General features: G+C 45.2%; 1 protein-coding gene across 3 annotated transcripts in view; it reads right to left on the reverse strand.

Annotated features, from left to right (window-relative positions):
• The window catches only part of SHC3 (SHC adaptor protein 3), a 176,927-nt gene extending 170,292 nt beyond the window's left edge, over positions 1–6,635 (reverse strand). Inside the window, exons 1-2 of one of the 3 annotated variants that reach the window (XM_056126739.1) lie at positions 5,623–6,635; positions 3,688–4,513 (exon numbers count right to left, since the gene is read on the reverse strand). In XM_056126739.1, coding sequence (XP_055982714.1) covers positions 3,688–4,155 — 468 coding nt within the window. In that variant the 5' untranslated portion in view covers positions 4,156–4,513; positions 5,623–6,635. Of the gene's footprint in view, positions 1–3,687; positions 4,770–4,995; positions 5,072–5,622 lie in introns of those variants that run through there. The other 2 variants (XM_056126741.1, XM_056126740.1) reach the window with 2 other exon arrangements.
• Between the last annotated feature and the right edge of the window lie 20,796 nt (positions 6,636–27,431).

Raw genomic sequence — 27,431 nt, forward strand, 5'->3', positions numbered from 1 at the left:
GGACATTTATAAATAACTTATACCACCCGAAATAGCCTCAGATTCCTAAGTGAGGAAAGTACAATCCTTTTCAGGGTGTTCATATAAAATCAAGACTTTGTTTCCAAACAAACCTAACATTCGAGGAAGCAATTCAATAGATTTCTACAGGTAAGATCTGTGAATAACTTAAAACTTAAACTTGCTGGTGGCTAGCTATCACATCACAGACTAACATCCATGAATATAGTCTGAGGAGATGCCCAAGTTCATGTTCAAGTCTGACACCTGCATAGATAGATATATCTCCTGTCTTGCTGATTGGTGAGCCCCAAATGTATGTGCTTTCCTTGGGGTCTCCTGATTCTTTCAAGGCACTCCAGTGAGCCCAAAATGTGCTCACTTCTAAGGCATTTTGGGGTCTGTTGTGTCATTACGTCATTACGAAAGTAGGACGCCTTGTCTCGCCCGCCTTCCCCCCCACCCCGAATATCCCCCACCCTTCCACCCTGCCAGGCCAAGAGCTAATCCAGATTATGCCACACATACTGCTTCTCACTGCTGGGTATCAGAAAGTTCTTCCATCTTGCCAGAGGCTGTCTTCAGCACCGAGCCAATGTCCCTTCCTTCCTAAGGAAAATCCCCACTCTGTGGGCCCAGACACAGCACTTCAAAATGGCCCTTTGAAACCTGCTGTAGACCCACCTCACCAACAGGCACTTGGGGTCCTTGCTTGGGGGACAACAGAATAATCAATGCCTGATTCTGCCTTTTAGGTCCACTTTAAAAATGGTCTTTAAATGAACTGAAGTAAAAATAGTCATTGTTCTTTTTGCTATTAGTTTTTTTTTCCTTCCTATCAAGGGCCTTTTCTCTCCTTCTGTCCCTTTTATGTCACCAAAAGGAAAAACATAAAATGACAGGCATCACTTAGGGGGTACTGAGGTGTCTGAATGAAGCCACCCAACATAAATATGAACCCCAAGGGGTTACATAAGTCAGAGGCTTCCTTATTTGCATCAGCTCATGCTGTTATTAACAGTCAACTCAACTGACTACTGGAAAGCCTAATTAATCATGCTCTAAGCTCTGCATTCTAATGTTGCTTGGAAATTTCTTCTATTTGTCAATTTTTAGGTTTCATTAATTAATATTACAAACTACTGTGCAAATAAACTGATGTTTCCTAGATGAGACAAACCTCCCAGACTTCCATATTTTGCATTTTTTACTTTCACACAGGAAGATTCGGCTCAAATACTTTAATAATAAATAGTGTGCACAGTCATCTAATATTGGTTGTAAATAGAGATTTCTATGAGAGAGAAGTCTATAATTAACAGCACATGAATCTTCCAGGAAAAAATGGAGACATGTGGGAGTTTTCCTAAATTTAGAAATAAATTTAAATCAAAGAGAATAATAAATTCTCTCCCAAAATACTATGCCTTTAGTTTTGGGAATTCATATATAGTCAGATGATAAAGATCATTTCCTTCGATCTACCAGAAATCTTCAAAGGCAATAGAATGTCACTTGATAAATCAGCAAATAACATCTAATTAATATTTTTTCACGTTGTGAATGGCAAGAAAATGAGCTTATGGTTTAGAAGAACCTAGTCAAGGCAACACTGAGCTCTGGCAGAAACACAGATGATGATGAGTGAGAGTCAGACATGTGCCGAAACACTGCGTCCAGCATTAGTGTCCGTTTCCTGTGTGATTCCAAATTTCTCCAGGAAATCCCAGAGCAATGACCGAGCTTGTTTTCACATGAGCCCACATGCCCAGCCGAGGCTGGACCCAGCATAGCACCATCAGCCATGCTACGCATTCCTACTTTACTGTCACCCCTTCACTCTGAGTGGCAGCGGCCCCAAACCAGGTGGTCTCAGCCATCCTAATCCTGAGCTGTGGGAGCTTACACAGTAAGAGCTATGGGAGTGTTAGACTCCAAATTTATCAAATGGCCACACAGAGCTGACTGGTTTCAGCTTGCTCATCAATATTCAATCACAGCCAACCTTTTAAACCACAAGTCTATTTTCACTCTTCAAAAAGCCAAAGAAAACCGTAAAATAATTTAAAAATTAATAAACAAAAATTTTTAAACTATGGTGCCTGGAATTGAACCCAGGGACTCACATGTGCAAAGCAGAAAGCAATGCTCTACTACTGAGCCAAATTCCTAGCCCCAAATATAAGAATTTTTTTTGAAAACTTTAAAGCATAAGTTTGAGAATTCTCCATTAGAGGCCCACCCTCTCTAACATGGCAATTATTAAAAAGCTTTGTTGAGGTTTCACTATTTCATTATTTTTAATGCAGGCTCCTTTTTTTCTATGGAGACAGCAATTATACTAACACAGTCAAAGTGATCTATGCTACAGTGGCACTCGACCTCAAAGTTGTCAGGCTCTCTTGTTCAGATTTGTTTTCTTTCTGTCTCCAGCTCCTGGTTATGTAATTTAAAGGAGTCTGAGACAATCATCATTTGCTTTTACAACAAACTCAACCAGATGTGCTATTTTAAGACTGACCCCCATCTCTTCTGATAAGACCTAAGTCCATCTTCTTTAATTAATTTTTTGAATGAGACTTAAATTTAAAGCAGCCTGAAGAGAAGATGAGGCCACATTTTAAACGCTGGTGGTCACATTTCATAAATACTTTCTATGAAAGAACAATTCGCACAATGAACTGTTTCCCTTTAGTATTTTGGCTTTTTTGTCTGAGGATTGGGCCTGCAAGTTTTTTGCGTTTTTGTTTTTAACAAGACCTGTTTCCCACAGGTACAGATCAAGCTCCCTGAAGGTCCTCAATATCATTGACAAAACTGCAGGCATCAATTTTAGGTCTCATTTCTATTCAGTAGGAAACCTTTCTGGAAAAAAACACATAGAAATAACAGGTGACCAGACCTGGGGCGTGTCTACCGTGTCTACCCAACTGTGGGGCGTCCAGCGCCCCTGTGGCTCCCGCGCAGGAGATGAGCAAAAAGCTTATTGGTGGCAGCATTTGTCCTCTCGATACCACCAAACGTTTACCTCTGGAAGGATTCTCTAGACCTCCCTCAGGCATGCTTTTCTTTCTTTCAGTACATCTCCTGTCCATGACTCTGGGAGACACCCCCACGCCCCCACCCCAATCCCCCCCCCGCGCGCGCGCACACACACACACACACACACACACACACACACACACGTTCAACCCCTTTAGCCTATTTAAATGGCAACTCCAGGGGGAAATGGTCCCAAACGCTGCTTCTACGACTGTACAGACGGCCCCCAAGTAGCCCCTGTAGGTTGGAGCGAGTAGAGCCACACTGCACTGGAAGTTCTCAGTGTGAGGACAGTCGCCCACCCTGGCGACCGAGCACACACAGTAGTGGCGCTGCTTGCAGCGCCCTGCCAAGGCGGGTGCAGGGTGGGGGTGCCCAGTGCTTCCGAGGGCGCCCAGCGCCCTCAGTAGGCCTGACCCTGAGATTGCGAGCTCGGGGCAGCGGGGCCGCTGGCGGACACGTGCAAGAGCTACAGGACACGGGCCAGTCAAGACAGCGGCACCCGGGAGGGGGGATGGGAGCGGGGGGACCGAGGGCTCCGACCCCAGACAAGTCCGGGAGGTTGGGATGGAGCGCGCGCCCGGGCCTCCGGGACACCGCGGAGGGCGCTGCCGCCCGGGTGCCCCAGCCGACGCCCGCACCCACCTTCACGATGTAGGTGACGCCGGCGCCCAGCACCTGCTCGCTGGCGAGGGGGACCCGCGCCGCCGGAGGCTCCTCGGCCGGGCGGCCCTTCCTGGCGGCGCGCATGGCCGGGGCGCTCGGGCCGCGGGGCGCCGCGCCGTCCGGGCCGGCCAGGCTGGGCGCGCTGCAGCTGCCCGACAGCCGCGCGCCCGCCCGCTCCCGGGCGGCCGACGACAGGCCTCGGAGGCCCGAGCTGGAGAGTTTCAGGTGGGACACCTTGTGGAGCAGGTGGCCCAGGCTGCCCGGGCCATCGTCGGGCGCCCTGCGCAGCGCCTCGCCGGACACCAGGTAGGGGGCCGCCGCCGCCGGGTCCGCGCGCGCTGCCGAGCCTTTGCCGCCGCCGCCGCTCACCGACAGGTTGTGCAGAAGGTCATCGACCGATGTCACCGAGTCATTCCTGAAGCGGTTGTACTTGGTGCGTGGAAGCATGCCCCTCCGTGGGCTCGCCGCATGCGCCCGGGCGCTGCTGGAGCCGGCCCCGGCGCGGGCTGCTGCGCATAGCAGGCGACCCTGGGGCCCCCCGGGCGGGACGCAGCGGCCCGGGACAGCCCGCCCCAGGGGCGCGAAGCCGCCGCACCAGCCCGCCCGCCCTTAGCGACCCGCCGTGCGGGGGCCGCGCAGCCCCGGGCCGGGAGACGGCTGCGGACCGCAGCTCGCTGGCCGTGCAAAAGTCATAGTTTCCTCCGATGCGCGCCCAGCTGCTTCGGGTGGCTCACAGCGAAAGCATGACTCAGTCGGAGAGCCGACTCTTCTCAACAAAGGCTCCGTGAGCACTGCAAATCACTTCCTGTAGCAAGGAAAAAAAGGGAAAAAAGAAAAAAAAACACATACACCCACTGACAGCACTCCAGAGCCAATCAATTCTCAAATTGCTTTTTTCTACCTTCCCAGATATTCCTTCCAACCTTTGATTTTTCACCTCCCCAATCCCCCCTCCCCCTGCATTTGTGCCAAAGGTAGATCCAGCTCCTTCAGAGGCTCGTGAACTTTCTGAAAAGCATTTCTCCCTCCGAGGGTGTTCGTATCCCCCTTGCGCGCATCTCTCGCCAGCAGAGTCTGCCAGGGAGGCGTTAAAATGTGACGAAGGATTTTTAAGAAAAGAGCTTCAGCAAAGCCTCCTAAATTCGGATTTGGAAATCCGCAGGGATTTTTTTCAATTCCCACTCCCCCTTCCGCCACCCTCCAAACCGCCCCCACCCCCAAAGGGGGGATATTTACTCCAAGGTGAACAGAAAATAACAATTTTCTGAGGTTTATCCTTCCCCTCACCTCCCTCTTTTCTTTACAAATCCACAGAGCGGCCATGACAAATGTTTTGTGGCAGTGCAGTTCCTCGCCAACCCCCCCCCAAAAAATCTGCATATGAACTCCTTTCAGGGAGCCAGCTAAGGTACCCCCTCCTTTGCTCATTTGCAGCAGTCATTCTCAGTCAGGGGTCACTGGAATACCTACTTCCAAAAAAGAGAGGGCTTCTCGGAGGAAGGGCTCCAGGTACCCATTCCTCCCCAAAAGGGGGGCTCGTCTGCAGCTTTCTTCCAGCTGAAAGTGTTCGAGCTGTGGAAAAATGCCTAAGAAATGCTATAGACACTTCTCAGTGCTCCCTCAGTAATCCCAGCGATCCCGCAGTCAGGGGAGGGGGCCTTGCAGACTCTGGTTCCATATCAAATATGCACACGGGAGGAGGGAAGGCTTTCTTCTCAGGAGTCAGCTGCAAGCAATAGGCACAGGCCTTCCTCAGGCTTGAAGCAGAGCCCCGGCAGCCCCTCGGAGGTCTGCAGAGATTCAAACCCACGTCCCCCCTCGCCTCAGGCCCTGGGAGTCTTGCGTGGAGACAGACTCAGCGCAGAGGCTGCGCCCTGCCCAAGTTCCCAGGTCTGTGCGAGCAAATCAATTTACCTCTCTCCGGTTAAGTGGTCCCCCTGATCGCCTCACACCCTCGACTAGACATGTGACCCATGCAGAGCTGTGTGCAGAAGGAGGCAGCGCGTGCCGCTCCTGGCGACAGGCGAGGCCAGCAGTGGGGTCCTGGGCTCCGAGGGACAGCCGCTCCTCTCCCAGGGCCGCAGGCCTAGCAGAGCAGTCGCAGGCCGCCGGCTCTTTCCCTGCCCCTGGCCAGCATAGCAACAGCAAACAGACCCCCCAGAGATGGTGGTGGGGGCTGTCCAAGCCCCCCCAGGTCTAATGCAAAAATGCCCTATCATTCCCAAGCCCTGGTCTTCATTAGAAGCAGACAAAAAGACAGCAAAATGTGAATGAAATGCTGTTTGTGTGAATGAAAGGGCCGGCGAGCGAGCCAGCGTTTCTGTGAATGAAGCAGACCCTGCAGCCGGCGCCAGGCAATCCCGGGTTCCAGCGGCCCCAGCCAATCGGCGGCCGCCGCGGTGACTCATTCAACAAAGGCTGGCTCAATAGTGGAAGATTCCATTTCAATCAAAGGCGGGATCTTTCATCCAACGGCAGTGTGGGAAAAAAAAAAAAAGTAAAAAAAAAGCAGGCTGATTATCGAGATGCAGGGGACAGGGACAGCTGTTATGGAGAAAGGAAAAAGCTACTTTTCTCAAGGAAATTCAAGAATCACTGCTCGGGTCTCAGGGTGCACGGAATGCTCTCTTAGAGGTGAGCTGTCCCCCAAACTTTCATTCAGCTCTTCATTTACATCAAGGAGCAGGCATGAATGTGCCATTCGGCTCACTTTATTATGAATGTACAGTGAATGCACATTCAAAACCTAGGCACCTCGCCTTGATTCTTTTTGTGAAAGGAACAGAGAACATGCGTGCACGGTCTGAATCGCCAAGGAGGAGGAAGAAAAAAAAAAATTCACGCTACACGGTTAACCCTTTAGCCAACAAGAGATTTTCATTTCTTTAATGGGGATATCGCAAGCCAAGAGAGAATTGTTTTTTAAATTTAAATAGTACATAAATTTACAACATGTAAGATGAATAATTATCCAAGAGGATGATTTGAAATGCCAAGAATGGCAACTTGCACCGCCAAACCTCACCTCCTGGGGAGATGGTACCGGCATTTGGAACCCAGGAGAACAGACAAGAAAACCCCCCTAAGGCACTTCCGTGCCAAAATAGAAGGTGCAAGCCCAGCCCCTTTCTCCCCGACACCAGCAAGGCTGCCCCTGCTTCTTTTAGATCAAATTCCAAAAGCCTGGTATCCGGTTTTTCTATCTATGACAACATGCAGATGGATGAGAGATAACATTTTCACAGCCTGGGAGCACAGAAGAAAACAGGGGAAAAAGGAAATCATCATCCTCACGTTCATCTTGAGGCTCGAGAAAGCCTCTGGGATCCCTTATGGCTGCCTTTTCCAGAATATTGCTTTTTCTATGTATAAATTTACCATGTAAAGTGTTCTGGTTTTCTATTGCTGTGGTAACAAATGCCACAAAGTGGGTGGGTTGAAAATGATGCAAATCAGTTTCCCTCAGTGCTGCGGGGTCCGGCATCTGTGGTGGGCAGTGTGGCATGTGGGCAAGGGTATTCTTCTGGAGGCCCAGCCCTTGCATACTGCCTGTGTTCCTGAGAAGGTGCCATGATTTGGACCTGGGGAATTTGACTTTGCCTGTTTGATGCAAAAGAGGCAGAAAATCTCAAATTGATGATTACAACCCAATGCCTACACACATATATTCATACACGTGAGATACAAAAACCATGCAAAAAATAGTGCACTGGGTTTATCCTGCTTTCAAGGGGAGAGGCTGCCCCAGCAGAGCTTTGAAGGATCCTTGGAATCTTCCAGGAAGACAGAGGGGAAGAGATACCTTTGCGGTGTGGCGACCAGGGAAGCTATTCAAGACAGCTTAGAATTTCCCGGAATCCTGGAGAGTTCAGTTGGGTTGCCAGAGATGAACAATGAACAATCTTCCCAACTCCCTCAAGACACACAGACTGGGCTATGGGGAGAATGCAGGTCGTGGTTGGTTTTCAGTGCACACCTGAGAGACACATGGCCCTGAGGGGAGCTGAGAAGGTCAACGGACAGCAAAAGACATCCTGAGGAGGACCAGAGCAGGAACAGTGGTTGGCGGTGGGGGGCTTGGTGGATTCAAAATATGGGGAGAAGGTACAAAGATCTGGATATTTGGATGAGAATGCTGATGTAAAGGTAAAGGTAAAGGCCCTCCCGTTGATCGTCGATTTGCTCCAGCGGGCCCAGTAACGTCTCCTTTGGAGACTTTGTTGTTACTGTGTCTGGCATATCGAATACTCTCGGTAGCTTGCCGGGCTCTCCGAGAGGGGCGGAGGAATCGAACTCGGGTCGGCCATGTTGGCCGCTTGTAAGGGGAACGCCCTACCCGCTGTGCTATCGCTCCAGCCATATCCAGAATGCTGATGAGGGATGAGGGATGAGGGATGAGGAAATGGACGCAGGTGAACTGAGCTGGAGGCTGATACTGAGGAAGAATTCTGAGTGTGAGAAATTCAGTAAGGGCCCTCCTTATGGAAAGCAGGAAGAGGCTGCTGAATTGGCAACAGGGAAGATGGGGCTGTGAACATTCACACACACACACACACACACACACACACACACACACACACACACACAGAGCACACAGCCTGGAAGGTGTCCTCCAGAGTGTCTCTGCCGGGATCCTGCATGTTCTCTCTCTCTCAGTACTCACTCCTCTTACAGGCAGCCAAGGGCTGCCCCCAGGAAGGATGGCTTCTGATCACAGTCATGTGGTGCTCAAGTGAGCCCCTGAAGGCCACTAAACTACTTGCCATTCACACAAAACAGTAAAGCAAGAGGCATGTTTTGGAAGTGTTGGGATTCAGCGCCTCTGAGACTGACTGAGCTGAGTCTCCTCAGTAAGCAGCTCACAGGCAGCAGGTCGGAAGGTAGGTTTATGTGCATACGGGGATTTTCCATGAAGAAATGCCCAGTGCTGAGGACCAATAACCTCAAAGTCATGTCCTAGGGGGAGGGACGGATCAGGAGGAGTCTCAGTGGAAACTAAGAAAAATAACATCAAGTCTAGGGGTCTTTGTCTATTCCAAAACTAGACCCGAAACACCATAGTCTTGGAACTGAAGGAATAAACATCCTTTTCTCACTGTTCTGGAAGGTGGAAGTCCAAGATCAGGCATGTGAACATAGTCTAGGCCCAGTGAGAACCAGGTCCTGATACATATATGACCTCTCCTTGACACTGTGTCTTTAGGTGGAGGAAGGAGTGAGGGATCATTCTGGGGGTTCTTGGGAGACTCTATTTGATTCCATTCATGAGATTTCCCTCATAGGATCTAATCCCTTCCCAAGAGCCCAACTCCTAGTATCTTCACATTATGGGTTAGACTTTAACATGAGTTGGAAGAGACACAAATGTTGGCCTGCAGAGGAAATCCTTGATGAACGAGATCAATGCTGGCATTTGTAATGATCCCCGTGTGCTGATTATGTGTATCCATCCTCTCCTTCAGACACTATGACCTGTGCTAATGAGTCTATACCAAGTTTTGTACCCAAAGAAACTGAACATCAGAGGGTTGCAAAACCTTCCAGGCTGTCGATCTAAATCCACACTTATGATCCTTGCCTGACCCAAAACAGAAAACTTGAATATGCCAAGAGATACCTTCAAAGTGGTGATTATTTAACGTGATCTCCTAGCAAGGGTGATTGACCCAGTACTGCTTAAACTGCAGATGGGACCAATCAAATGAGAGACTAAAATAAATTCTAAAAGAAGAACGCTACTTTCCTGAAGATTTGAAGAAATGAAATGTAAGAGGAAGGACAGGAGTACTCATAGAGAATAAAGTGGGTGATGGAAAAGATGGGGAATTTGGAGGGTGAGATTAAAACAGAAGGACATAAAGGATGATCAATAATGACGGGGCTTGTAGGGGACTGGGATTAGGACTCTGCCATTGCTCTTGATTATGGGACTCTTTGCCTTCTGGAAAGACAGAGGTATGAGAGCCCCCTCCTTCTGGGTAGAGTAGTAAAAAAAAGGTTGTTCCAAGAAAGAGACCTTAATGCACAAGCACTTTCAAGGATGGGTTTTAGGGCATCAAAAGGACTGTGGCACTCTAGTGAATTCTAGGAACCAGAAATCATTACCAACTTTAGGGTTGAAGGATCAGAAAACTAATGGAGTCTCCAGAGCAATAGAAATTCTAGCCAGAACTTTGGATGGACCTGATCAGTGGGGGACAAGGGTTGGGAGTAAGGGGGAGGAGCTGTAATTTCATAGTAAAAACAAGTTCACGGCTAAGACATAGAAGGAGTTCAGGTGAGGAAATGGCAAAGGAAGTCCCAGACTCTCTCCTCCTTCTCCAGTCATTGCTTCCTCTGGTTAAACTCGGGGAAGTCAGGGGTCCTGGAAGCCTGGGGATGGGTTGCAGGGATCAGCCTCCAGGCAGAGGAGGCTGTGCAGGGACCCGCAGCTGGAACAGAGCCAGCCTAGGAGCCAAGCCAGCAGAGTGCGCGTGCCTGCAGATAAATCTGTCTGTGGCCACGGGTGGAAGCCAGAAGATTTTTATGTCTGATTGGGATGCTATGTCTGATTTTCTCCATAATATAAAAGGGGAGGTGTACAAAGAATGAAAGGGGCTCATTAAAGTAACAAATGTGAGTTGAGGGCAAGCATGCTGATGCCCACTGAAGGGCACAGAGAATGCTACTGATGACAGAGGCAGGGTCTGTGCCTCTGCAAGGCCTTCCAAACCCACCAGGACTCTGAGGTCCTACTGGAAGAGATCCAATTTTCTACAAGCATGTTCACCTATCTACACATTCTTACGCATTAATGGCTAGAGGGAAGGGTCATTAAGGGTGCAAGAGAAGGCCCATATAAGTAGGCTGATATAGGTCACAGGATATGGGTGAAAGAACAGAGGTAGCAGAAACCAAAGGAACAGCAAAGGCAGGCACAGAGATTGCAGGTCCTGGGGGGAAATGGCATTCTGAGTCCCTTGAGTTTCACATGCAAAGGAGACTCCAGGGAGCAGAGAGTCTCTAACACATCAGGGAGGAAAGTGGGGATGAACCTCACCAACAGCAGCTGGGGGCGAGTGTAGGAGGCAGGAGGGAGGATGGTTAGTTTCACGGTGTCTGGAGTCATCCTGGAAGGAGCTGGGGGTGCCAGGGAGCTAATTCCTCATGACAGTGTAAGAAGGAATTGAATAGTCGGGAAGCTTCTAGAAGGAAAAAAAAAACATGAGCCACAAAAAAAAGCCACAACAAACCTGACAATAGATGGAGATGTGGGTACCAGAACTGGGGGTGTCCAGAGACCAGGGTAACAGATAACGTTTTCCACAGAGACCCTTGGTACTCACTATCCACTTCCTGGGTACAGGGATATCTGTGATCTGTGAGCACCTGTATTTGGTAGACCGTGGTGCAAAACCCTTCTAAAAGCTGCATCCCCCTTTTTATCAGAAATTAATTCACTTAATCAATCAAGCACACCAAGACAGATTTGGCTGGAAAACCAGGAAATCTTTACTTGCACCAGATGTCCAGGCTAGGACCATAGCTAGGCAAAGCACCTGAAGCTACTGGCCCCAGTTATGGGTTATAAGGGCACTAATATTGGAGCATATGCAGGGCATGTGACTTCTTATCTAGAATAAGAAGTCAGTAGAAGTACAGCAATGACACTGGGGTTAAAGTACAGCAAGAACATCGTAAGGCAAGGGGTTACAATCATGCATTGTAAGATAAGGGTGTTTACATCAAAGGAAGTTGGACAAGGTTATTTACAGCAAGAAAAAAGAAGTTCCCTGAAATCTGGGGATTGTGGCTTTGCAGTGAATGGCATGTACAAATCATGAACCTCATGTTAAACTCCCAATCTCTCAGCACCGTGGACAGCTCCCTTCACAGCTTGAGTTTATGATTCATAGACCGCTCCTTGCAGACACCGGCAGCCTCACCACACCCAGTGATGAGATCAAGATCCCTCTTCTCCCTTGCTCAAATGTCACTACTGAGCAGTTCCTAGCTGACCCTGGCACTGCACTGAGCCCTTCACGTGGGCCCTTCCCTACGAGTTACAATTTACAGATGAGGCTACTAAGCCCAAAGAGATGGGAACCTCACTGATGAGTGGCAGAGTAGAGATTCACACTGACCTGAACCCAGCAATCACACAAAGGGACCATCCTTATCTGACTCTGTCACTGCTCAGCACCACCTCTGTGGATGAAGAATAATAAAACAACTTATGCCTCCTTACCCTGTTGCCATGGTAACCTGCTGGCAAAACACAGGTATCAAGTTTTCATTGTGAACGAGGAAGACAGGCAGATCTTTGCTTATGGTCCACATAGAAGAAAAGCCCTGGCCAGGGTTGGTCTGGGGGAGAGAGACAGGTTACTGAAGAGGGAAGGATGAAGCTTTAGGAGTCTCTGACAGCAGACACACTGGGAAACTAGCAGTACTAGGAGCACACCCCTTCAAAAGGTATTTCTGAGTCCAGGGTCATGCCTCAGGAAAGGAGAGAGAACTACAAAGATTTTCACTCAGAAAAATAGCTGGGAGGCAGCTACTTGTGGAAAAATAGTTGCTCCAATTAAAATAGGTAAAAGCCTTATTTCATTTGCAAAATGAACCGTAACCTTTCCTGAAAAATTAATTTGTTTAACAGAGAGCAATAACTTAGAGGATTCTGCACTTGCATCGTTCCTCGACCACATGCATATCTAGTTGCATGTAGAAACAGTTTTGTATTCCTCATTTTCCTCCAAAAGATCTCATTTTAGAGATGCTTCGTTTGATCAAATGTTCGCAAATATTTCTCACAGCTAAATAATGTCTCATGGAGTTAAGAAACTGTGATCTCTGTAGTCTTCACCATCACTAGATAATTCTTTCTAATCTGTCAGCACTGCAGATGTGGCCATATGACAGCCTTGGTATAGATATCCTGCTTCTTTATAGTCTTCAATTGTTTCTCTTTACAAACCACAAAGGAATGCAAACTTCTATTGCTCTTGGCTGGATATGCTAAGCAGCTCTCTGAAGCCCTTTATCCATTTTCACTGCCAGCTGCCCTCATTCCGAGAAGACCAGTTTCACTATAGTCTTACAAGCTTTGAGTTTGGTCAGTTTTCCATTTACACAGCTGCAAATGGCTTCTCCTGTTTCAGATTGCCAGATGCTTATTCAAGGGCTGTGGCTTTTAGTTGGTGGGGAGGTAGCATGTCCTGCTTTTATTCTGATCGGTTCATTTCAAACCAAAGAAGGTGACAGCGTCTGCTCGTGGGCTTGGACGTGGGAAGATTCTCATCTCACCATCCCTCAAGCTGAAGCCTGTTTTGGAGACTCACACTCATTCTTCTGGGTAGTATTGTTCTATTTTTAAATTAGATAGCTTAATTTAGATAGACTTTGTGTGGGTTTTTACTATAATTGTCAAAGTTTACCATTTTTATCCTCTCTAAATGTTTTAGCATATATATATGCATGATCAGTTATGTTATACAATTATGCATAATTATCTACTATATTATACATTATGATTACTCATACTTATATATACAGATGTACTTAAATAACCTACATTGATATAATAGTGGCAAATAGGCATTGTAAGTACAATTTCTTTTTATATGAATAAGGGTTGATTTATAATCCTATACGTTACTTATATAGCCAATATTTGCACAACATTGATATAAATATATATTATTTCTACATTAGCTGAATGTAATATATAATTATTGACATTTAATACATGTAATACTTATAGAAGCCATTTTAGCATAATATTCATATTGATTTATATCATTTCTTTTGTGTGTGGAGATCATTACCAACCACACAGGAGCATCAGAAAGAAGACATTAGCACCCAGAAATGTTCCGCTCAGAGGCTCTTAGAAAACCACTGCAGACATCAGCAACAACACTGTGCTTTGTCGTTCTAACATTAAGGATCACCAGGTTGCTTAGTCACAGGGCTTTCCCCTGGGGTTTCTGTTCCTATAAGGTCAAGTATTGCTTTGTGAGAGGATATGTCCTGATAATGCAACACTAAGAGATTTTGCCTCTTTCAAAGGTCATTGTGTGCAATGATACAAACCCATGGGACAGCCACCTACATACCTAGACTATACGGCAAAGCCTAACGGGACCATTGCTGCCTGTCACTGGCTGTAACATAATTCAACAGTACATGGATTGAAAGGTATGAGGTGGCACTCAGGTCACATAACCAGGCCCTCCCGTTGATCATCGATTTGCTCGAGCGGGCCCAGTAACGTCTCCATTGGAGACTTTGTTGTTATTGTGTCTGGCATATCGAATACTCTCTGTAGCTTGCCGGGCTCTCTGAGAGGGGCGGAGGAATCGAACTCGGGTCGGCCATGTTGGCCGCTTGTAAGGCGAACGCCCTACCGCTGTGCTATCACTCCATAACCAGCCCTGTAGGAAACAAGGCCTGCTGACCACACAGGAGCTGTGGGGGCCAAGGATTCCATCTCGAAAACAGAATTCCTAGATGTGTTTCAACCACAGGACACAGGAAATGAAATGTCTCTACTTACCACAATCTGGGGACAGCAAGACAGCTGACCTTGAGAGGTTGGCAAGACAAAATTCTGGCAGAAGCCCAAGGATTTTGAGAAACAGAGACCATTGTGTGTGGTAAGAGCCTCCTGGGAAAGCTGCTAAGAGTGAAAAACAGGTTCCAGCTGAAGAATAAGGAACCAGAAACACTGAAGAGGAACTTCCCTAGAGCAATGCCCCCAAAAGGAACTAGATTTTGATATCAACCAGAGAGTCAATTCTGGGTAAAGACTATCTTAAATATTCAGATGTCTCAAAATAGCCTCGAACTTCTCTCTGGCAGCTGCTGTGAGAGAATGGCATGCAAATGACACTCAAGTCATGATCAAGGAAAAGAAAAGTCCCTACACAGGAGCAGGCTAAGTCACCATGAGCAACTCTCAGGAATGGGAAGCCAAACAATGAGAGGCAGTTCAGATGCCTGATGGGTTTTGGAGACTTGTATTATGCTTAAGTACAAAGAAAAAGAAGCAAAAAAAAAGGCAGCCTTTCCATTTCAAGGGCTATAAGGAGTAGAGGTAGAATTTCAGTATACTCTCTGGTTTGGACATTTGCATAATCAAATCATGTAAACATTGACTGTTAATCCAACCACTGTACACTGCCACTGTTCTGGGAGCACTGCTCAAAGTGCACCTGTGAATATGATGGATTCCAGAAAAACAACTGACCTCAAGGAATCATTGAAATGTGTTGCTGAGGGTTGGGAGTATGAAGAGAGGGGAAGGGTCACAGTGCTGCTGATTCTGCCACCATGACTCTTGTAGAATCCCTGGAGGCTGGAGACTATGTGTGTATCTTTGGCTCTAAGGCTTGTAGAGTGTTGCAGTTAGAAAACCCAAGCAGTTAAATAATTTCATTCTCCCTCAAATCTCTGATATTGACAGCTTTGTATAGACATGCTAGGAGGAGCTGGTTGCAAAATATATTTCCAGTTATCTAGGTGAAGGGGCCTGTTGGATAAGGTGGTCTGGGTTTGTTGTTGGTATTTTTGTTTTGGGGTTGTTTGGTTTGGGTTCTGGTTGGGGTGACCATACTCATTGGTACTTAGAGCATACACCTGACTCTGTTCTCGAGAATCATGCCTGAAAGTGTTCAGGGACCATGTTCAGTGACAGGGATCAAACCCAGATTGACTGCATGCAAGGTAAGATCCTTACCTGCTGTACATTCTGGCCCTGTTCTATTTAATTGTGAGTCTGTGTGTGGAGGAACTGCCAGGACTAGTTTCACAGCACTAAATCACAAGTAGTACTGTCAGTAATTAGACCCATGATTTGGTTTCTCTTTTGCTTTCTCCTGTGGTCACTCCTTCTGGCAGCATGGAAGGCCCATCCATCCTCAGAGCAAGGTGTTATCATTTGTGAAGAGAAGAGACATGCAGTTTGCACACGCAGGCATGCAATCTGGTGGAAACACAAAATGGTGTGACTGCTTTGGAAAACAGTTTGACAGTTAATGACAAAAATTAAACATAGACTTATTCATTCACCCAAAAACTCCACTGCTTGAAATGTATCCAACAGAAATGAAAAAATATACCTACAAAAGATTTAGGAACAAATGTCCATAATGTCATTGTTCATTATAACCAAGCAATAAGAATAGAACAAAGGTTCATCAATGAATAAATGAAATAATTAATGTTAATTAATTCTGCCCCCGCGCCTGGCTGTTCCTCGCCGAGGCCCCTTGGAGGGGAGCAGGTTGAGCTTTCTTCCCCGCCCTGACCAGGGCTACGGCAGCCGAAGACCCCCAGGACCAGCCACCACCATGCTGAGACCACTCTCCGCACACATGAAGGTACTGGCAGAGGGACAAAGCCACGCGGGTTCCGGGGCCGAGATCTCCAAGCCTACTCGGACTGGAGTCGAGCATCTTCCACCCAGATCCTCCAAATCCCAGTAGGAACTATAAAATCCAGTAGGAGACTATAAAATCCAGCTCCCGGAACCGCACGGCCGCATTCACGGCCGTGCGAAGTCTTATCAGGACATCCTTTTATGACATTTTATTATCTCATTCCTACTTTGGACAAACTTGCAGGCTATCGAATGTAGCCTGCCCACAGGGCAGAGTCTGGCAAACTCCCCGTGGCGTACCAAATATGCCAAATACCAGTAACAATGATGGGTCTCATTCTCCTAAAGAACCTTGAATATAATCTCAGGGCTAGGATGAAAGAGACGTTACTGGGGCCTGCTCGAGGCAATCGACGAATAACAGGATGATGAAATGAAATGAATGTTATTTAAAAAGGAGAAAATTGTTGATGCATCCTACAGCATCCATGAATCAAAAATCATGTGGAGAGAGAAAAGCCAGACACAATAAGCTTCAGTACAAACCCATTTATAGGAAATATTCAGCCAAGCATCTCTTGAGATGGAAAGCAAATCCATGAAGACCTGAGGTTAGTCTCAGGAGACTGGAGATTACCTTGCAAATGGGCACAAAGAAACTTTTTGTCACAGTATCAATAGTTTAGACCTGAATTCTACTGGTGGGTGTATAATTCTTTAAATTTACTAAAAAATTGCATTGTAGGGCTGGAGCAATAGCACAGCAGGTAGGGCATTTGCCTTGCATGTGGCCAACCTGGGTTCGATTCCCAGCATCCCATATGGTCCCCTGAGCACCGCCAGTAGTAATTCCTGAGTGAAGAGCCAGGATGCACACACCTGTGCATCCCTGGGTGTGACCCAAAAAGCAAAAAAAAATTGCATTGTAAAAATGATATGGCATTATAAAAATTTTATAATACTTAAAATTATAAAATGGGTGGACTTATGGTATGCAATTATATCTGAACAAATTATTATTTTTATTTTTTTATTTTATTGAATCACCCTGAGATACAGTTACAAGATTTCATGTTTGAGTTACAATCATACAATGATCAAACATCCATCAGTTCACCGATGCACATTCCCCACAACCAATATCCCCAGTATACACCCCCTTTCCCACCTTCCTCCTGCCTCCATGGGAGACAATTTCCCCCATACTCTCTCTCTAATTTTGGGCATTATGGTTTGCAATACAGATACTGAGAGGTTATCATGTTATCTACTTTCAGGTTACCTACTTTCAGCACACATCTCCCATCCCGACCATCATTTTCTTAGTGACCCTTCCTCTGTTCCAGCTGCCTTCTTCCCCCGCTCATGAGGCAGGTTTCCAGCTATGGAACAATCTTCCTGGCCCTTGAACAAATTATTCTTAAGAAAAACATTTGTAAATACTATTTTGTAAAAATAGAATCTAACAATCAGCCTAATCAATGGCTGAATAAATAGCAATACTCCTACATTAAAAAAAATAGAATCTAAAACATCAGTAGAAAACAAACTCTATTTCCATAAGACAGACATAAAAAGGTTGTTTCTACTTAGGCCTTAAAAATCACTTATTTCTTATACAAGATGTTATAAGAAGTCGGCTGCTAACAGCCAAGTTTTCTGGGGTGAAATGGAGAGGGAAGAATCTAGTGAGTATAAGATATGCGATTTTGGCTCTACATCATTAATCATCAGGGAGATGCAGATCAAAACCACAATGAGATACCATCTCACACCTCAGAGACTGGCCCACATTCAAAAGAACAAAAGCAACCGATGCTGGCGCGGATGTGGCAAAAAAGGGACACTCCTTCACTGTTGGTGGGAATGCCGACTGGTTCAGCCCTTTTGGAAAACAGTATGGACGTTCCTCAAAAAATTAGAAATTGAGCTCCCATTTGACCCAGCAATACCACTCCTGGGAATATATCCCAGAGAGGCAAAAATGTGTAGCTGAAGTGACATCTGCACTTGTTTGTTCACTGCAGCACTCTTTACAGTAGCCAGAAACTGGAAGAGACCTGAGTGCCCAAGAACAGATGACTGGTTAAAGAAACTTTGGTACATCTACACAATGGAGTACTATGTAGCTCTTAGAAAAGATGAAGTCATGAACTTTACATACAAGTGGTACAATATGGAAAGTATCATGCTAAGCAAAATGAGTCAGAAAGAGAGGGATAGACATAGAAAGATTGCATTCATCTGGGGGATATAAAATAACAAAATATGAGATTAATACACAAGAATAGCTGAGATCAACACCAGGAGAATTACTCCATAGCTTAGAGGCCAGCCGGGTATTCTAGGGGGAAGGACAATTCAGATAGAAAAGGGAACACCAAATGGAGGGTGTTTGGAGGATCCTCCCAGGAGGGGAGATGCAGGTTCAAAGTAGACTGGACTGAACATGTTCGCCACTCAATGCCTCTTTTGCTGATCACAACACCCAAAAGGAGAGAGAGAACAAAACATTTGTAAATACTATTTACAAATGGCACAGTGGCAGGGGGGATGGGGGGATGGGGGGAGGGATATTATCCTGGTGGTGGAAAATGGGCACTGGTGGAGGGATTTGATCGTGGTATGACCGAGATCCAAGCACAAAAATTTGTAAATCTACAACTGTACCTCATGGTGTTTCACTAATAATAAAAAATAAAAAATAAAAAAATAAATTAAAATAAAAGATATGCGATTTTAGCAAAAGAGAATTACATTCTGAAGGTAAAGGTAAAAGGTAAAGGCCCTCCCGTTGTTCGTCGATTTGCTCGAGTGGGCCCAGTAACGTCTCCATTGGAGACTTTGTTGTTACTGTGTTTGGCATATTCAGTACATCACGGGGAGCTTGCCAGGCTCTGCCGTGTGGGCGAGATACTCTCAGTAGCTTGCCGGGCTCTCCGAGAGGGGCGGAGGAATCGAACTCGGGTCGGCCATGTTGGCTGCGAGCAAGGCAAATGCCCTACCGCTGTGCTATCGCTCCATTCTGAAAATGGGATGAATTGTATTTTGAGTTTTCTTTGAGGAGCTGTGCTTCTGACATTAAGTTTAACAGTAAAAAAAAAAAAATATTCTCTTAGAGCTCTCCTCAACATGAAGGGTTAGTAGTCAAAGGTGGGGCTGCTAGCCCCATCTGGAGGGATGTTTCAGTCTACCAAGTGAATGTTATTCACAAGAGTACAAAGTTAAGAGAATTAACTTGTTCAGCTTTTAATGAACACTGGGCCCAATACAAATCTGCTACAGGCTATTAAAAGTCATTTATAGAAATTTTTATAAAAAGCTGAATAATTTTTGTGAAAACCTATCAAAATTGCAGGCTTCACTGATTCCCACTGACTTTCCTTACCAGCTCTATTAAACCAGCAAAAACACGCTAAGTTTAAAGAGTTAGCATGGATTTGGAGGGAGTATAGCTGTCTCCGACTTGGCCTAATTTTTTCCCTCTGAAGGATAAGAATAATAGCTGGTTAATTGGTAATAATCTGAAATACTATAATAATCTGTAACACTACACATGGATAATATAATGATACATGAATAACGTATAATAATCTGTAATACTATACATGAACACTTTTCTGCTCTAAGTCTACAGGATGCCATTTCATACTATTGAGTTGTGATTATAGGTTAATGATACCCAGTATTTCCCTTTTGGAAACAGATACTCACTTAGAGGTATCTCTCAGAAAAAGCAACCTCTCAAATTCAGATTTTTCAAATAAGAGTTAAGGACATCCATTATTTGATGCTGCAGAGAGTTCACATCTTCTTATGCATGTGAGTTGACAGGATCATAGAATATATGAAATTAAAAAAACCATGAAATCTTAATTCAACATCTGGGTGATAGCTCTAATGAGAAAAATTTGTTTTGTTGTTTGTTTTTGTTTTGGGGCCACTATCTGCTGTGTTCAGGGCTCACTCCTAGCTCTGTGCTCAGGGGTCACTCTTGGCAGTCTCAGGAGACCATCAGCAAAATATATATGCAAGCTATAACCATTAAAGTTAGTTGTCACAAAACAATTGATGCCTGTTTTTTAAACAGGCATTTATATTCTATGCTAAAAAATCACAGTAGGAAGAACTACCATCAAATAACTATATAGTATGACTTAATGAAAAAGTATTTATATTACCATATGTCAAATATGTTTTTGGGGGGTACAAGAGGTTTGGGCCACACCTGGAGGTGCTCATGACTTAATCCTTTCTCTGCCCTCAGATCACTCCTGCCATGCTCAGGGGTGCTGGGAATTGAACCCATGTCAGCCACATACATGGCAAGACCCTATCTGCTGTATTATTGCTCTGTCCCCTCAAATGTATTTTAACAGATGAATAATCTAATTTTAATACAATTCTTTTCTTTATATTTAGTTTTATTTCTCACATTTCAAAACATTAATCAAAACATTAGATATACTGTTACAAGAGATTTATTTTAGATCTAAGGATAAGCTTAAACTGAACGAGAAAAAAGATTCTGTGCAAGTAGTAACAAAAGAGATTAGTAACAAAAGAGATTGCTCTTTTGGTTACACAAACATTGTGGAAAAGGGACTTTAAGTCAGAAAGTGTTCAAGAATAAAGGACATGGGGGCTGTAACAATAGAATAGCAGGTAGGGCATTTGTCTTGCATGCGGTCAACCTGGATTTAATCCCCAGCATTTATATAGTCCACTGAGCACTGCAAGGAGTAATCCCTGAGTCGAGAGCCAGGAGTAACCACTGAGAATCACCGGGTGTGATCCAAAAAGACCAAAATTAGAAAAAGAGTGGTGGCTCTATGACTTAGCTGGTTAAATCACCTGTTGAGTAAAAAGAAAAAGAAAAAAGGGCAAAAAAAGCCTATTAAACATAATAAAGGTCAATTCATCAATTAAGTATATCAATTAAAATATATGTGAAACAAACATCAAAGCTCCCAAATTAAAATTACTTAAAGCAAATGGACAAAACAGATCTATCCTAATAATAGGAAAATCAAATTCTCTGTTTCCAAAAATAGATTGAACAACTACACAGAAAATCATTTAGGAAAGGTAAATTAACAATATTGTAGGCCAATTGGATCTAACATATGAATACAGAAAAATCCACACAACAAAATATACCTTCTTGCCAAGTGCATATGAACTTTCTCTAGGTTTGGTCCTTGGTTAGACTCTAAAGTAAGTCTTAGTAAATGTTAGAAAATTAAAAATCACTCCAAGTATCTTTCCGAAAGATCCCAAGGTATCTTTTTTGGATCATTTTTAATTCATAAGCATTCATGACTGACTTTGTACTATAAACTTGGTTATACCATCAAAACTAAAGGCTGAGCATCTCCCATGCACATGAAATTCCTCACTTGAGCTTGAATTTGATGTTTGCTGAGTATCTGAAGCCCTGCTCACTCCTGTGTCCCCAACTCTGCCCTCTGCCCAGGAGCTTGTTGCTTGCTTGTTGCATCCTTAAGATTTGCTTCCTTGTCCATGGTGCTAGGGTCTGGTCTGGGCTTCCAGTCGCCATGCCATGCTCTCTGCTGTCCTCCGCATGAGCAGATTGTGGGTGCCTGTGGGCAGGCCTGACATATCACAGGCTGCACCAATTCCACCCAGCAAGTCTTCCCAGCTCCACGCACACCTGCTCAGTGCTACATCACAGCTGAAGGGAGCCTCTAACCTATTCCTGATCCCGATGAATCAGGAATTACCCAATGAATCATGTGAGTCACCCATGGCTGTAAATTGCTACCATAGCCTAATGAGAATGACAGAGGCTCCAGCTCCCCCTGCACATCTGTCCTGCAGCTGGCAAGAGGAACCCGTGACAGAGATGCTGTAGGAATGTCACAGTGAGGTCCTGGTGGGGCTCCCCTCCTCTCTCTCTCTCTCTCTCTCTCTCTCTCTCTCTCTCTCTCTCTCTCTCTCTCTCTCTCTCTCTCTTTCTCTCCTCCTGTCTGCTGCCCAACTTGACACAAACCCTCCTCAAACCAACCAGGAAATCCTAATGGGGCCATGTCCCTAATTCTGCATCTAGGTGAAACAAATGTCTGCATTTGAAACTGGCACTGTGAACCCCAAAGACAGATGACAAAACTCATGATGATTTTTGTTTTCATGTTTCTCTTTAGAACATTTGCTGGCAAAATTTTTTTAAATTGGGTCACACCCAGCTGTGCTCCTAGCTCAGAAGGGACCGTGTGGGTTGCCAAGGATCAAACCCGGGTTAGCTGGGTACACAGCAAGTGCTTTATCTGCTGTATGATCACAGAGCCCCTTGCCAGAAAATTTTAAAGCCCAAGTGGAGAGAGTGAGAAAGCAGGCACAGAAGAAAAAAAGAGCTAAGCTTTCAAAGCCCCTTTCAATGAAAGCATATTCTGCTGGCTTCTTTGAACAGAAGTTCATTTTGTTCTGGGATGTTGCATTTTGGAGGATGGGTGTGGATGGGAGGCAACTGCAGAGAGGAAAGAGAATAGTGGAGAAAGCTCTGGCAGGCCAGCTGCAGAAGCATCCCTATCCCACAGGCCCGTGAGCAGCCTCTCCAACTCACTGCCCTGCCACCACTGGGCAGCAGCTAGTGGGGCTAGAGGTGTACCACAGCCCTGGCCCTGCCCACTGCTCAGCACCCATCAGATCATTTCTCTCAAAAGCCTGAACTCTAGAGAGTAGGGTGGAGGGGGTTGGGAGAGTAGCCAGAGTGGTGTAGAGAACACAGAGTGAAATGTCCCCAAAGCTGCTGGACGTCTGTGGGTCTGTCCCCAGATCTGACTTTCAAGGTTGAAATGCTTCCCATGTCCTCGAATTCCCAACAGATCCATTTTTGTGACTATGTGAAAAACAAGAGTGTGTCACTGCACTCCCCCTCTCCGCCCCCCACACACACCACAATGTAAGGCCCCAGATAGCCGCTCAGCACAGCACAGCACTGGATCTTTATGGGGTCTGACCCTTCTCTAAACCAAAAGAGTTGGAATCCACTGAAACTTATTTAGCTCCACCCATCAGGGTTGAATGGGAAGAGCGAAATCAGCTAAACGAATGAATGCTGTTGGCTCAAAGAGCATGCAGGCACCACATCACAGAACTTTGCCCTAGAAGAAATTTGGAATCATTCCCCCCATGGGTCAATTGAAGCAGTATCAGGGCATGTGGACTGGAACTTGAATCATGGCTCCCAAGCCCAGTCCAACACCAGCAGGATGTTTTTCACACTCCAGAGCAGAGTCTCTGTGCTTCATGCTTTCACATATAGTGTTGGTTTGCTTTAGATGCATTAACAATGACCTCTGATGTACTCAGTCAATGTTTTGTCCAAAGCAATACTCCTCCTGCTGCACTAATGGATGGTCCTATTTCTACAGCCCAACTTGCCTCTATGGCCCTCCGGTGATGCTCTGAAATCCTCAAGTTTTTCACTGAAGTAATAAGAATGCATCAGTTAATGAAGTTGCAGTCAATGATGAACTGCATACATGATCTGGTATTTTCGGTCATGTCAGTTTTTGTTAAACTAATTTTCATGTAATGGCAAAACCACCCAGTGACAAATTCCTCAAGCTATATCTTTACTAAGGGACACATTTCAGTGACTGACATATAACACATGTTATGTACAGCACAAGGATTTTATGTTTGTATATATTACAAAGTGACTGCCATTATAAAGCCTAGTTAAAATTATCTCTAAGCCATCATTAATTTTTTCTTATGATGGAAATTTTGAAGATCCTTTCAAATGTGTAATCCTGAATTATTAACTATAGTCATCATACTATAAACTACATATCTAAGACTTATCTTCTTATACCTGGAAGCTTTCGTTTTTCTAAATGCATATATCACGTAGAGGCATATATAAAACAATGGGTTTTAGTCAACCATGATATTGAAAAAGGCTGGACATGGATTCCTACCTCAGCGGAAAGAAAGATGTATGGACTGGATTAATGGGGCAACGGGTGATGCTGTGGATGAATTCAGCATTCACAATATAGACACAAGCCACTTGCCTCCAGGGACTGGTTGAAGGTTAAGCCAGTATAGCCAGTATTTGTGTGCTTACTATGCACCCAAGACATGAAGAAGCATTTCATTAGGAGCAATTGATTTATTAGGAGCAATTTAGAAGAAAATCCTTGCTTTTGGAAGGACTGTCCACCCATTAGCAGGTGAGGAAAGGGAAAGGGAAGGAGCAACCAGAAACTAGGACCTGGGGACCACTGTCTTTCTGCCTCTGGTTAGTTTGTTGTGTAGTGGCAGAGAAAGGGCTGGAGCTAACTGCTTCCAAAGAAACAGTGCAAAATTCCAAAGAAACACTTACAACTTGAAACCGCATTTATGAAGCCAACCCCTGCCATCAGGTTCACTAGAGATAAAGATTGTGATTGACCACCTCTATGTTCCTCCTTAGAGGGTAGAAGCAGAATTGAGAATGAATTTTCAAAGTCCAAAACAGGTTTAGAAAAATCCAAGTCCTGAGGAAGTGATACATTACATTCTTATAGAGAGTATTCTATTTTGTATATGTACCAAAAAATTTTTAATACTACGTTGAGGAGATTTCCCCCTTTATTTAAACACTGTGGTTTACAAAGTTGTTCATGATGAGGGGCTGGAGCGATAGCACAGCGGGTAGGGCGTTTGCCTTGCGTGCAGCCAACATGGCCAACACAGGTTCGATTCCCAGCATCCAATATGGTCCCCCGAGCACCACCAGGAGTGATTCCTGAGTGCATGAGCCAGGAGTGACCCCTGAGCATCGCCGGGTGTGACCCAAAAAGCAAAAAAAAAAGTTGTTCATGATGCATTTGTTACAAGAATTCAATATTTCAGCACCAATCCCACTACCAGTGTGATGGTCCCTCCACCGTTGTCTCCATCTTCCCAACCACCCATCAAGCCTACCTCCTGAGCAGGTATTAAATAATTTGCTTTATGTTGCTTGTTACAAATAAGTGGATGATGTAATTATCAAATCATACTTCAATAAAAGAAAGTGAAAATTGTTACATCTTACCATGGGATCATTAAGTATTTGCCTGAAAATTTATTAAGCTGTTGTTGCTAGTTGAACCTTCTATGCTAATGTTTTTGTTTATTGAGCTTAGTTGGCTTCTATGTTACTTTCCCTTCACATTTGGTGTGCTCCAACTGAGATGTCGGTATTGTAGAATTTGCTGGTGTCTTGCAGCCACACAATCCAGAAACTCCATAATGTTCAACAGGGCAAGAGCTTACATGGCAGTGGTTGGGGAGTGTGGGTGTGATTGCTGGGGCTTCCGAAAGCACAGGGGGTGTGAGGGATTCCCTCCTACACTCCAAAAAGACCCCAGAGTTCTCATCATGCAGACTGGTGCACCTGATATTTTCAGCAGTTTGACATCTCTGCAGAGCTTAGTGATAAGGCAGTGCAGTTGGACCCATTGGCCTAGTGGCAACTGCGAGGGGTGACTGCGGCTGCTGGAGCTTTAGCAGGGTTAGAACTCAGCCCTCCCCCCTCTCAAAGTGCTCTAGCTTCTTTATCCAGTCATCTGTTCTTGGACAGTCAGGGTGTTTTCAGGTTTGAGGCTGTTGTGAAACATATTGCATGAACATAGGAGTGCAAATGTCTTTTCTGAACAGAGTCTTTGGATCTTTGGGGTATAGAAGTAGAATTGCTGGGTGATATGGAAGCTCAATTCCTAGGTTTTTTTGAGAAATGTCCATATTATTTTTTTAAAAAAGCCGTATCAGTCAACATTCCAATGAAAGAGGGTTCCTTTCTTCCCACATCCACCTCAACACTGACTGTTTTTGTTTGAGGGTCCCAACTGACAGTGCTCGGAGCTTACTCTTAGCTCTGTGCTCAGGAATCACTCATGGCAGGGATTGAGAGAACATCTGTGTTATTGGAGATCAAACCCCATACATGCCACACCAGCTATATTATCTCTCTAGCCCTACTTTTGTTCTTCATGAAGTGTGTCTGTCTCACTGGTGTGAAATGAGTACTGCAACTTGTTGTTCTGTTTTGCATTTCCCTGATGACACAGAGCATTTTTTTCCTGTGCTTTTTGGCCATCTTCTTTAAGGAAGTTCCTTTTTGGTTTTTTCTCTTTTTGTGTTACACCCAGTGATTCACAGGGGTTACACCTGGCTCTGCACTCAGGAATTACCCCCTGACAGTGCTCAAAGGACCATATGGGATGCTGGGGATCAAACCCTCGACAGCTGCATGCAAGGCAAACACCCTACCTGCTGTGCTATCGCTCCAGCCCCTAAGGTACTTCCGATTCATCTCTTTTCCCCATTTTTTGATGGAGTTGTCTTTTTCTTATAAAATTCTATCAGTGCTTTATATATCTTGGGTATCAACTCTTTATTAAACTGAATGATCACTATTATATGCAGGATATAAAGAAACGTAGTGAGGGGATAACAAATACCGAAAGCAACCAAAACTGAGACCCAGTCTTCGGTAGAGAGCTTCTCAAGGGAAGGGGTGGAGGGTGGGGGACACGAGGTCAGTGGTAGGGAAAGAGGACACTCTGATGGAGGGTGTAGTTTTGTGCATTAAAACCTGCATTATAGTTTTTTAAACTACAGAGACTAAAATAATTATTTTTAATAAATAAAATCCTTTAGGGGCCAGAATGGGGAGGGTGTTTGTCTTGAATGAGGCCAACCAAGATTTTATCTCTGGCATCCTGGTTCCCTGAGCACTGCCAGGATTAATTCCTGAGTGCAGAGCCAGGAGTAACTCCTTAGTATCATAGTATCATATCAAACCCAAATAATAATAATAATAAAATCCTTCACAAAAATTAATAAGTAAATTCCCACTAGGAAGCCTGGAGACTTTCCTGATGAGTATCACACCTTATCTCTGGCTGCAGATTACTCCATCACACTTACTTGCCCCTCACATTAAGACATCCCCCAGGCTGTCCTATAGCTGAAGGCCCAAGTCTCAGGCTGGGCAGTACCAGACTTATCAGGCTGCATCCTGAGACTGCCAAATGCCTCCCACTGCCTCCCTCCAGTCAGCTCGTCTCCCTGGCAACACACTCCCCACGCAGCCACCCATAAACCCAAACACAATGGGCAGCAGCGTGGGGCAGGCAGGGAGTGTGCACAGGGACCTCACCCTGTGCTCCACCTCCTCTGCTTCCACAGCCAAAGCTGAAGGGGGACTTAGAACCTTTGAGAAATGTAACTGGGCTAGAGGGAGTCAACCTCATCCACAAAAGCCAGTAGATAGGGCAGCCCTCAAGGGAAGAACAACCCAGCTCATAAACCAAATGAAACAAGTTTGACCTCAAGTAGAAATAAGCACTCAAAGGTTCCAGCT

The sequence above is a fragment of the Sorex fumeus genome, unplaced genomic scaffold, assembly GCF_029834395.1.
Source record: "Sorex fumeus unplaced genomic scaffold, SorFum_2.1 ptg000063l, whole genome shotgun sequence".
NCBI lineage: Eukaryota > Metazoa > Chordata > Mammalia > Eulipotyphla > Soricidae > Sorex > Sorex fumeus.